This window comes from Fukomys damarensis, unplaced genomic scaffold (genome assembly GCF_012274545.1).
Source record: "Fukomys damarensis isolate Sample0158 unplaced genomic scaffold, DMR_v1.0_HiC HiC_scaffold_37, whole genome shotgun sequence".
NCBI lineage: Eukaryota > Metazoa > Chordata > Mammalia > Rodentia > Bathyergidae > Fukomys > Fukomys damarensis.
Window position 1 is genome coordinate 12,495,164 of NW_022900949.1, and position 12,511 is coordinate 12,507,674.

Below are 12,511 nucleotides of genomic sequence, written 5' to 3' on the forward strand. Positions count from 1 at the left end.
GCTTCATTGCTGATTTCTACAAAAACCTTTAGAGAATAACTAGTACAAATACTCCTTAAAAATTTCAATGAAATTGAAAGGGAAGCAATATTTTCAAATTTATTTCTGGAAGCAAGTATTACTTTGATTCGCAAAAATTGGAAAAGATGGTCTATACCTCAACTTAATAAAGGCCATCCAAGAAAAACCAACAGCCAACATCATATTAAATGGCCCCAAACTGAAAACTATCACTTTAAAATCAGGAACAAAACAAGGGTGCCCATTATCACTACTCTTCTTCAATATATTTCTGGAAACATTAGCCACACCATAATTTAGACAAGAGAAAGAAATTAAACCAAAAAGATAAATGAGGAATTGAAACTGTCATTATTTGCTGATGATACTTTGAAGAACCAAAAAAATTCCACCAAAAGATTCTAGACTTAATGGACACATTCAGCAGAGTAGCTGGATACAAGCTCAACACTCAAAAATCAATATCCTTCTTGTACACACATAACAGACTCACTGAGAGAGAAATTAGTGAAACAATTCCTTTCACAATAATATAAAAAAATGAAGTAGCTAGGAATCAATCTAATGAAAGAAACAAAAGACCTCTACACTGGAAATTACAGCATTCTGAAAAAAGAGATTGAGGAGGATATAAGAAAATGGAAAGACATCCCCTGCTCTTGGATAGGAAGAATCAACATAAGGAAAAAGGTCATACTACCAAGTCGCAAGACAGATTCAATGCAATGCCAGCTGAAGTTCTAACTGTATACTTCATAGACCTAGAGAATGTAATCCCAAAATTCATTTAAAGCCAGAAGAGACCTAGAATAGCAAAAGCCATCCTAGGCAACAGAAACATGGCAGCAGGTATAGCAATTGCTAATTTGAAACTATAGTACAATGCCACTGTGATAAAAACAGCATGGTACAGACAAATCAACAGACCTGAGGATCAGTGGAATAGATTGGAAGATACAGAAACAACTCCAGATGTACGCAGCTACCTCATCTTTGACAAAGGAGCTGACCATCCTCAGTGGAGGAAAGATAGCCTCTTTAATAAATGGTGTTGGAAAAACTGGATTTCAACCTGCCAAACATTAAAACTAGACCCTCACCTTTCACCAAGTGGATTGAATATCTAAATATTAAAACAGAAATATTAAACTTGCTGGAAGGTAAGTTAGGCAGAACTCTGGAAGACACTGGCATAGGAAAAGACATTATGAAAAAATCCTCAGTAGCTTGGGAACTAGCAGATAGAATCAACAACTGGGATCTCAACTTATTAGAAAGCTTCTGCACTGCAAAAGAATCCATAAACACAACTAAGAGACAACCTGAAATATGGGAAAAATTTTTACCAGTTGCTCCTGCAGACAAAGGACTATTATCTAGAGTATATAAAGAACTAAAAAAAACTAGACCCCAAATATAAAGACCCAATTCAAAAATGGATATCAGAAATGAGCAGACATTTCTCAGACAAAGAAGGAAAAGCAGAAAAAATGTTCAACATCACTGGTCTTTCGAGAGTTATAGATGAAAACAACACTGAGATTCCACCTCACCCCAGAAAGAATGGCTTCTATCAAGAAATCAAACAATAACAAATGTTGGTAGCATTGTGGGAAGAAAGAAACCCATCACCATTGTTTTTGGGAGTGTAGACTGGTGCAACCACTATGGAAATAAATATGGAGATACCTCAGAGAGCTGGGATTACAGCTTCCATTTGACCCAGCCATCCCTCTACTGGGTATCTTTCAAAAATTTTTTAAAAATATCATACCACAGTATCATATGTGTCCCCATGTATATAGCAGCACTGTTGTAATAGCTAAAACTTGTAAACAGACTATTTGCCCATTAGTTGGAAACTGCATAAAGGAGATGTGGTTTTTGTATAAATGGAATATTACTCAACCATAAAGAATGAGAAATTAGAGTCATTCATAGGAAAATGGAAGCATATTGAGGATATACTCCTAAGTGGAATAAATAAGTCACACATGTGTAAATACTGAATAGTTTCTCTGGTGTGAAAAAAATATAATCATAAATAAGATCCTAATTGTATAATTGACAATGCTAAATAGGAAGAAAAGGGATAAAAGTGTAGGGGAAGTGTGAAGGGTAGGGGAAAGGATATAAGGGAAAAGAAAAAATATGAGAAAATGAAACATTGGAAATAAGGTTTTAGTAAGTGGAGAAGGGAGGAGGCGGTGAAGGGAGTGTAAGGATATGTGGATAAAATGAGTAGTGGCAGCAGTTCTTCTCTAAATGTCTTGTAAAATTCAGCAGTGATTCCAGCAGGACCTGGTCTTTACTTTAGTGGCAAACTTTTAATTACATTTTCAATTTCACTGATTTTAATTGGGGTTTTAAAATTTTTTTTATGTTCTTTGTTCAACTTTGGTAATTCATAAGGATCTAGAAATCTGTCAATTTCTTCCGTGTTTTCCATTTTATTGACAACTTAGTAACTTAATAAGGCTCTCCACAACTAAAAATAAAAGATGCTGAGCAGTGTGAAGATCTGTGTTCAATCCTCAGGGCAAAAAAATTGATGCAGAAATTATGTTGAAATTTGTGGATAATCCGTTACTAAGTGGAAGAAAATTCAAAGTAAATAGCTGCATTAAAATCAGACAGCATAGTAAGATGAAGTTGGAGCAAAGACCTTCAGTTTTACTAGATATCTAGAAGAACATATTAAGCATCTGAGCATTAGTCCTGAAGGACAAGGAAGGAATAGAACAGAGAACACAGATGTGGAAGCAAATATGTTGAACAAGGGTAGATAAAAATAGAAAATAAAGTATAAATTCAAATCTAGATAACACATTTAGAACACAGTTATATCAAAGTATACAAATACAGGTATATAAAATTGTTTAAAATTCATTAGAATAAAAACATCTAATATGATAAGCAATCAAACGAAGTGAAACAACAATTGAGAAAAATAAAAACAAGTAACTCTAGACAGAATGTCTGTATGACACCAAGTCATCACATAGTAACCTGGAATATATGCAACTTGTATTGTTAATTATACTTCAATAAAGAAGGAATGAAGCATAAACCCAAAACAGATATGAATGTGTCCATCTTAATTACCAAAGTAAGTAAAATTAAAGCAGAGTCATGAACTGCATAAAGACATTTTAGAAGAGATATTTCTTGGCCGAGGCTTGGAATTCCAGAATTGGAAATTTAGATTTGGAATTTTCTCTTTTTTTTCAGCTTTAATTGAGTTTTTTGGTACATTTTAGGGATACAGCACAGTTACATTCATTGTTGGAATCTTGTACCTCCACATGACAGGTCTTGGTTCTCACTTTTTACCCTTGTCCCTGCCCTCCCTTTACCCTCTCCTCCCATTCCCATCAACAAGCACTTTATTTCCATCTTTTCATTATCTCACATGTTTTTCATTTCCCTTATTACTCTTCCCCTACCCACCCCACCTTCCCTATAGCTTTAGCCCCTTTCTTCCCATTTTGCAATGACAGTAATCTTATTAGGATCTTATGTATTATTGCAGTTTATTCACACCAGAGAAGCTATTCGGTATTTACACATGTCTGATGTATTTATTTCCCTTAGGAGTATATCTTCAATATGTATCCATTTTCCTATGAATTAATCTATTTTATCATTCTTTATGGCTGAGTAATATTCCATTTTATGGAAAAACCATATCTTCTTTATCCAGTTTCCAACTGAAGGGCAAATGGGCTGTTCCCAAGTTTTAGCTATTGCAAACTGGGCCACTATAAACATGGTGCACATACATCGCTGTGATATGATTCTTTTAGAAAGAATCTTGTTTTAGAAAGAATCTTTCTTTTGGAAAGACACCAGCAGAGAGATGGCTCAGTCAAATGGAACCTCCAGTCCAAGCTCTTTGAGGTATCTCCATATTGATTTCCATAGTGGTTGCACTAGTCTGCACTCCCACCAACAATGGAGAAAGATTCCTTTCTCCCCACAACTGTGACAACATTTGTTATTGTGTGGTTTCTTGATAGCAGCCATTCTTTGTGTGGTGAGGGGGAATCTCAGTGTTGTTTTCATCTGCATCTCTCGAATGACCAGTGATGTGGAACATTTTTTCATATATTTTCGTGCTGCTTTTACTTCTTTGTCTGAGAAATGTCTGTTCATTTTGGATGCCCATTTTCGTATCGGGTCTTTATATTTGGGGGGGCTGACTGTTTTGAGTTCTTTATGTATTCTAGATAATAGTCCTTTGTCTGAGGAACAGCTGGTAAAATTTTTCCCCACATTGTAGGTTGTCTCTTAGTTCTGCTGATGGTTTCTTTTGAAATACAGAAGCTTTTTAATAAAATAAGATCACAGTTGCTGATTCTTTCTGCTAGTTCCCGTACTACTGGGGATTTGTTCATAAAGTCTTTTCCTATGCCAGTGTCTTCCAGAGTTCTGCCTAACTTACCTTCCTGCAAGTATAATGTTTCTCTTTCAATATTTAGATATTTAATCCACTTGGATTTTGATTTAGTGCATGGTGAAAGATAAGGGTCCAGTTTTAATCTGTGGCAGGTTGAAATCCGGTTTTTCCAACACCATTTATTAAAGAGGCTATCTTTCCTCCACTGAGGATGGTCAGCTCCTTTATCAAAGAGGATGTAGATGAGTACATCTGGATTTGTTTTTGTGTCTTCCAGTCTGTTCCACTGATCCTCAGGCCTGTTTCTTGGCCAGTACCATGCTATTTTTATCACAGTGGCTTTGTAGTATAGTTACAAATTGGGATTGGTTTTACCCGCTGCCATGTGTCTATTGCCTAGGATGGCTTTTGCTCTTCTAGGTCTCTTATGGTTCCAAATGAAATTTTGGATTCTTTTTTCTAGTTCTGGGAAATACAGTGTTGGAATTTCAATTGGCATTGCATTGAATCTGTATAGCAGTTTTGGTAGTACGGCCATTTTCACTTTGTTGATTCTTCCTACTCAGCAGCAGGGGATATCTCTCCATTTTTTTATATCCTCTTCAATTTCTTTTTTCAGAGTGCTATAGTTTTCAGTGTAGAGGTCTTTTGCTTCTTTTGTTAGATTGATTCCTACATACTTCATTATTTTGGATGCTATTGTAAAAGGAATTTTTTCCTTTATTTCTCTCTCAGTGAGTCTGTTATTTGTGTATAAGAAGGCTATCGATTTTTGGGTGTTCACCTTGTATCCAGCTACTCTACTGAATCTGTCAATTAAGTCTGGAAGTCTTTTGGTGGAGTTTTTTGGATCTTCAATGTAGAGTATCATATCATCAGCAAATAATGATAGTTTAACTTCTTCCTTTCCTATCTTTATTGCTTTAATTTCTTTCTCTTGTCTAATTGCTGTGTCTAATGTTTCCACAACTATATTGAAGAGGAGTGGTGATAGTGGGCATCCTTGTCTTGTTCCTGACTTTGACAGGAAGGTTTTCAGTTTTGGGCCATTTAATATGCTGTTGGCTCTTGGTTTTCCACAGATAGCCTTTATTAAATTGAAGTATAGACCGTCTGTTCCAATTTTTGGCAGGTTTTTTTTTTATCATGAATGGGTGTTGAATTTTATCAAATGCTTTTTCTGCATCTATTGAGAGGATAATATGGTTTTTGTCCTTGATTTTGTTAATATAATGTATTGCATTTATCGACTCACCTATGTTGAACCACCCTTGCATCCCTGGAATAAATCCGACTTGGTCAGGATGTATGATCTTCTTGATAATCCTCCATATTCTGTTTGCTACCATCTTATTAAGGATTTTTGCATCTGTATTCATTAAGAAGTTTGGCCTGTAATTGTCTTTTTCAGTTGGGTCTTTTCCTGGTTAGGGAATCATAGTGATGCTTCCATGAGTGAATTTGGAAGTATAGCTTCCCTTTCGATTTCATTGAAAAGTTTGAAGAGTAATGGCAGTAGTCCTTCACTAAATGTCTTGTAAAATTCAGCAGTGAATCCAACAGGGCCTGGGCTTTTCTTTGTTGGTAAATTTTAAATTACATTTTCATTTTCACTGACTGCAATTGGGGTGTTGAAAATGCTTTTATCTTCTTTGTTCAACATGGGTAATTCATAAGTATCTAAAAATCTCTCCATTTCTTCTGTGTTTTCCATTTTATTGGAGTTCTGGTTCTCAAAGTAGGTATTAATGGTCCTCTGTATTTCTTTTGGATCTGTTGTGACTTTGTTTTTTTCATTCCTGATTGCATGGATCTGAGCCTTTTCTTTCCTTTCCTTTTTATTTTTTGATAAGATTAGCTAAGGGTTTGCCAATTTTTATTCTTTCAAAAAAATAGCTCTTTGTTTCATTTATTTTTGTATCATTTTCTCAGTTTCCATTGCATTGATTTGTGCTCAGATTTTAATAATTTCCTCTCTTGTTCGAGCTTTGGGTTTTTCTTGCTCTTGTTTTTCTAGGAGTCTAAGATTCATGGTTAGGTTTATTTGAGCCCACTCTGTTTTCCTAGTGTGGGCATTCAATGTTATGAATTTTCCCCATAGAACTGCTTTCATTGTGTCCCATAGATTCCTGTATGTTGTATTGGCATTTTCATTTATTTGTAAAAACTGGCTAACTTCTTCTTTAACTTCCTCTGTAGTCCATTGATTGTTTAGGAGAGTGTTATTCAGTTTCCATGTGCTTGTGAAGTGCCTATGGTTTGTTGTGCTATTGATCTCCAGCTTGATTGCACTATGATCTGATAATATACAGGGGATGATTTCAATTCTTTTGCATTTATTCAGACCTGTTCAGTGAGCCAATATGTGGTCTGACTTGGAGAATGATCCATGTGCAGCCGAAATATTGTATATTCTGATTTTGTGGGGTAGACTTGTTGATTTTCTGCCTAGATGATCTGTCAATTTGTGATAGTGGGGTATTTAAATCCCCCACTGAAATTGTATTAGTGCTGATTTGGTTTTTCATGTTACTTAATATTTGTTTTATGTAGTTGGGGGCATTTATATTTGGAGCATATATGTTTATGATTGTCATCTCTTCCTCTTGAATTGTAACCTTTACAAGGATGTGGTGACCGTCTTTGTCTCTCTTAATGAGTTTTGGTTTGAAATTTACTTTGTATGCAAATAAGAGTGCCACCCCTGCTTTTTCTGGGCTCCTGACACATGGAGAATTGTTTTCCATCCTTTCACTTTCAGTCCATGTATAAAAATTTCTCAAAATTATGATTGTTAGAAAAGAAATTAACCAAAATTATAAACAGTTGAAATTGAAAATGTCACTCATTAAACCCTGTGTGTTGAAGCTAAATTATCTTAGGAGACATATATTTGTATACATTTTATAATATGAGTTTATGCAAAGATAAGCAAAAGTTTTGCATCACAAATATTAGACAAAAACAATAAATCAAATCTCAAAATTATGATTGTTAGAAAAGAAATTAACCAAAATTATAAACAGTTGAAATTGAAAATGTCACTCATTAAACCCTGTGTGTTGAAGCTAAATTATCTTAGGAGACATATATTTGTATACATTTTATAATATGAGTTTATGCAAAGATAAGCAAAAGTTTTGCATCACAAATATTAGACAAAAACAATAAATCAAAGAGAAAAGGAAATAATAATAATAATGGAAGTTACACGGAAATTATAATCACATAAAAGCCATAAAAAGTTGATTTTAGTAACAGAATAAAATTAATAGCCCTCGATAAAATTAACTACTAAGAGATCAATTAGGAAACCAAATATAAAAACACTGAAAATAGACACATCTGCAAAAAATACAAAGCATTTTGTAAGAGAATATAAATAAGTTATGTACTTAGGAATGTTAATGAAATTCACAAATTAACACAAATACTGAATGAAATTTTTCAAAATAGAACATCTGCTTAAAAATTTCAACTGTGTTTTTTTCTCACAATTTTTATGTTAATTGACAGTTTAGCTGGTGGACTTTATAATTATTCTAGAGAATACCATTACTAAATTACTCAACCTCCTTCAGATAGATAGAAGATGGGAAAATCAATGCATCTTATGAGTAAGCTTGAACTGTGTCACTCATGGGCGACAATAGAAAAACAAGCAAGTTTTTTTAAAACTCTGTTTCTTGGATCTTTCCATGTAGTTCAGCATGGCCTTGAATTCATTATATAGCCCAGGCTGCCCTGGAATTTGCAAAGATCCTCCTCTTCAGTGCTGAGATTACAGGTGCTCAGGCTCACACCCAGTTTGCAACATTCCTTCTTAAATGAAAATCCCAATTACCATCCCAAAATGTGCTGTAGTTTAAGGAGGATACTTTGGGGCAAATTTATGCTTCCTTGATATCAATCAAGGCAGTAGATTCTAGAAAAAGCTTAAAAGTATCAACAAATGAAGTAATATATACAATTCAATGCTTATCTATAATTCATGAATTATACCTTTAATTCATGAATGACGACAGATTTTAAAAAATTAAGAGTAAGAGGAAAATTTGTTGATTCCACAGAAATGTTTACAGAATCATTCAATGTTAAAAATATACATGAGTCAGGAGTGCTTTATTTCACCACATTTAAAATACAGTGTGGTGGAGATACCAGCCAATAAAATAAAGTGAGGAAAAGAAAGAAGATTACCATGTATTGGGAAGGGAAAAAAAAGCAATATTATTTTTACAATGATTCCGGTGTGCAAGGAGAAAATCTAGGTAAATTAATCATGAATGGAACTGATTATGGATTAACTATCAGGTTAATGTTCAAACAACTCTTTCTTCACATCACTGACAATTCAGAATTTGAATTTAAAAGACATTTACTATATCATAAGCTATGAAATGTTGAAAAATAAATTATCCCTTTCCAAAAGTTTTCACCAACACATATATAATAGGAAAAATTAAGAACAACAAAACTGAAATGAGTTGTGAGGTAAAAATTCTAAATCAAAAGGTTTAATGATTATAAGATGTTGATATTTTATATGGCTCTAAGGATATCATCCAATCAAAATCAAAATTGCACTCTGCTATTTGGTAAAACCTGCAAATTTCTCAGAGAACTTAGTGTACCTTGGAAAATGTTATGGCATATAGTTATTTCCCTGGAAATTAGAAAATACAACTCTTGGGATTTATCAAGAATGCTCACTCAGTGAATGAACACCTAGGTTATTGCCTGCACAGATATAGTTTAGACAAGTAGATCTTTAAGGGTTTATTACAATGGAAAATTTTTCTCAAATACATGCCATAAAAACAACAACAACAAAAATTTTAGGATTGTTATGGCACTGTAAAAAACAAAACCAGTATTGACGACAAATGACTAGTTTTATAGCAACATAAGAGAAAAGGAGGACTTGACTGGCCCAGTGTGCTGAATGGTGGAGACTTTGAATAACAGGGAATTACTGAATCTGCACTGAGAAAAACTTGCATTTCTCACTAGATATGCAGCAGTGTTTGAAGTGTCCAGGCCATCAGTATTCCAACATTCAGAGAAATCGCTGCCTCCAAAAATCTGTCACATTTCTGGCTTTTGAAGACCCCTTGGGGAAGACTCTTGTTGGCACAGCTCTGAGCTTAGCTATTCTTACAGCTGTTGTTCTTGGGCTCTTCGTGAAGCACAGAGACACTCCCATGGTCAAGGCCAACAACCGGACTCTCAGTTACACCCTGCTCATCTCTCTCATCTTCTGTTTCCTCTGCTCTTTACTCTTCATTGGCCTTCCCAACACAGCCACCTGTATCCTCCAGCAGACTACATTTGGAATCGTGTTCACTGTGGCTGTTTCCACCATCTTGGCGAAAACTATCACTGTTTCTCTACTGTGTCCTGGGATACCTGGGCTCCCTGGCCCTGGTGAGCTTCACTCTGGCCTTCCTGGCCAGGAACCTACCTGACACATTCAATGAAGCCAAGTTCCTGACCTTCAGCATGCTGCTGTTCTGCAGAGTGTGGGTCCCCTTCCTCGCTGTGTACCACAGCACCAAGGGCAAGGTTATGGTGGCCATGGAGGTCTTCTCCATCTTGGCCTGGGATACCTGGGCTCCCTGGCCCTGGTGAGCTTCACTCTGGCCTTCCTGGCCAGGAACCTACCTGACACATTCAATGAAGCCAAGTTCCTGACCTTCAGCATGCTGCTGTTCTGCAGAGTGTGGGTCCCCTTCCTCGCTGTGTACCACAGCACCAAGGGCAAGGTTATGGTGGCCATGGAGGTCTTCTCCATCTTGGCCTCCAGTGCAGGGCTTCTGGCCTGCATCTTCATCCCTAAATGCTACATTATTTTGTTAAGACCAGATAGGAATTCTCTACATGGGTTCAGAGATAAAACACATTCAGACAGAAAGAAAATTTTTTAAGATAAAACTATATTATCCTAAAATGTGTAGTGGCTCTGGAGCAAATATGCAACTCTTTTGCAGTTATATCTTACATTACAGCATGATACTTGCCTCAGCTATCGATGGACTGATTTCTTTTTCTTATACTCTAAATGTAACTAACTCTTGTAACAATTATATTTTCACTTTGAATCTTGGAAAAAATTTTGTTGTCATAAAGTGGGTAATAAATCGTTATATTTGGGTTAAGTTTGATTCTGTTACTCATTTTTATCTTTTGGACCACTTGATGTTCTCAATCATTTTACTTATTGTTGATATGGGAACTTCTTTCTGCTGATCACCATATTTCAGAATTACCTTCTGTATTTCATTTAATTTTTCATCTCTAAGAATTGCTATGCCTTACCACTGTGGAAATCAATATGGAAATACCTCAAAAAACTAAGATTAGAAATCCCATTTAACCCAGCTAGCCCATTGCTGGGTATCTTTCCAAAAGAATAAAAGAATCATACTACAGACATATGTGCTCATCTATATTTATAGCATCACATTTTGTAACAGGTAAAACTTGGAAACAGACCAATTGCCAACCATCTGGAGACTGGATAAAGAAATTGTGCTTGTTTTATAAAATGGAGTACTACTCAGCCACAAAGAACAAGAAACTAGAGATATTTATAGGTAAATGGATGCACATTGAGGCCATACTCTTAAGTGAAATAAATAGGACACACGTGCAAGTACTGAATAGTTTCTCTGGTGTGAAAAATTAAAAATGTAAATAACGTTGAAATTGTATAATTCATGATATGAAATAGGAAGAAAGGTGCTAAAGAGTAGGGGAAGTGGGGAAGTGAGGGGAAAGGAAAGAAAGGAAAAAATGAGAAAAGGAAAAAATTAAAACAAAGTCTTTCTAAATAGGGAAGGGTTGAGGAGGTGAAGAGAGGCCAGGGGTATGGGGAAAAATAAGAACCAAGATCTGTCATGTAAAGGTACAAGATCCCAATGATGAATGTAACTGTACTGTATACATAAAAGGTACCAGTAAATTTAATGAAAAGAAGAATTACTATGCCTTAAATACGCTGTTCATTTTGATAATTGGTTTCATATCTTCTTGCTCACCCTTCCCTGGCAATTTTCCTGAAGCTACCCTTGCACAAATTCCCGCTCTTGCTGCCTTTAGAATGTTAGGATTGGCTGATGACATGGGATAGCAAGAACTCTCTAATTTTTTTAAGTGCGTTTATTGGTACATTTTAGGTATACAGTACAGTTGCATTCATCATTGGGATCGTGTACCTTTACATGACAGGTCTTGGTTCTCATTTTTCCCCTTGTCCCTGCCCTTCCATCACCCCTCCTCCCTCCCCCTTTAGAAACACTTCATTTCCATTTCTTCATTTTCTCATTTTTCTTTTCCCTTATTAGCTTATCCCTACTCTTCCCACTTTCCTTACACCTTTTGGTTTTATATTGTCCATTATATCATTAGGATCCTATGTACTATTATAGCTTTTCACACCAGAGAAACTATTTGGTATTTACACATGTGTGACTTATTTATTTCTCTTAGGAGTATATCCTCAATATGTATCCATTTTCCTATGAATGACTCTAATTTCTCATTCTTTATGGCTGAGTAGTGTTCCATTTTATAGAAAAACCACATCTTCTTTATCCAGTTTCCAACTGATGGGCAAATGGGCTGTTTCCAAGTTTTAGCTATTACAAACTGTGCTGCTATAAACATAGCTGCACATACATCACTGTGATATGATTCTTTCAATTCTTTTGGAAAGATCCTAGCAGAGCTATGGCTGGGTCAAAAAGGGAACCTCTAGTCCTAGCTCTTTGAGGAATCTCCATAGTGATTTCTATAGTGGTTGAACCAGTCTGCACTCCCACCAACAATGGAGAAGGGTTCCTTTCTCCCCACAACCCCGCCAACATTTGTTTTTGATGCCCATTTTTGAATTGGGTCTTTATATTCAGTGGGTGCTGATTATTTTGAGTTCTCTATATATTCTTGATAGTAGTTCCTTGTCCGAGGAGCAGCTAGTAAAAATTTTCCCACATTGTAGGTTGTCCCTTAGTTCTTTTGATGGTTTCTTTTGCAGGGAACAAGCTTTTTAATAAGATGAGATCCCAATTGTTGATTCTTTCTGCTAGTTCC

General features: G+C 35.5%; 1 protein-coding gene across 1 annotated transcript; it reads left to right on the forward strand.

Moving 5' to 3' along the window:
- Positions 1-9,435: 9,435 nt before the first annotated feature.
- Positions 9,436-10,347, forward strand: LOC104863079 (vomeronasal type-2 receptor 116-like). The gene is made up of 2 exons (XM_010625350.1): positions 9,436-9,804; positions 9,940-10,347. Exons 1-2 carry the CDS (start codon positions 9,436-9,438, stop codon positions 10,345-10,347), a joined length of 777 nt encoding a protein of 258 aa, XP_010623652.1.
- The last annotated feature ends 2,164 nt before the right edge of the window (positions 10,348-12,511 follow it).

Coding starts and splice junctions, on each gene's coding strand:
- LOC104863079 (XM_010625350.1), top strand. CDS start 9,436: ATGCAGCAGTGTTTGAAGTGTCCAGGCCATCAGTATTCCAACATTCAG. Junction 9,805..9,939: donor TCTTGGCGAAAACTATCACT/GTTTCTCTACTG, acceptor GCTGTTCTGCAG/AGTGTGGGTCCCCTTCCTCG.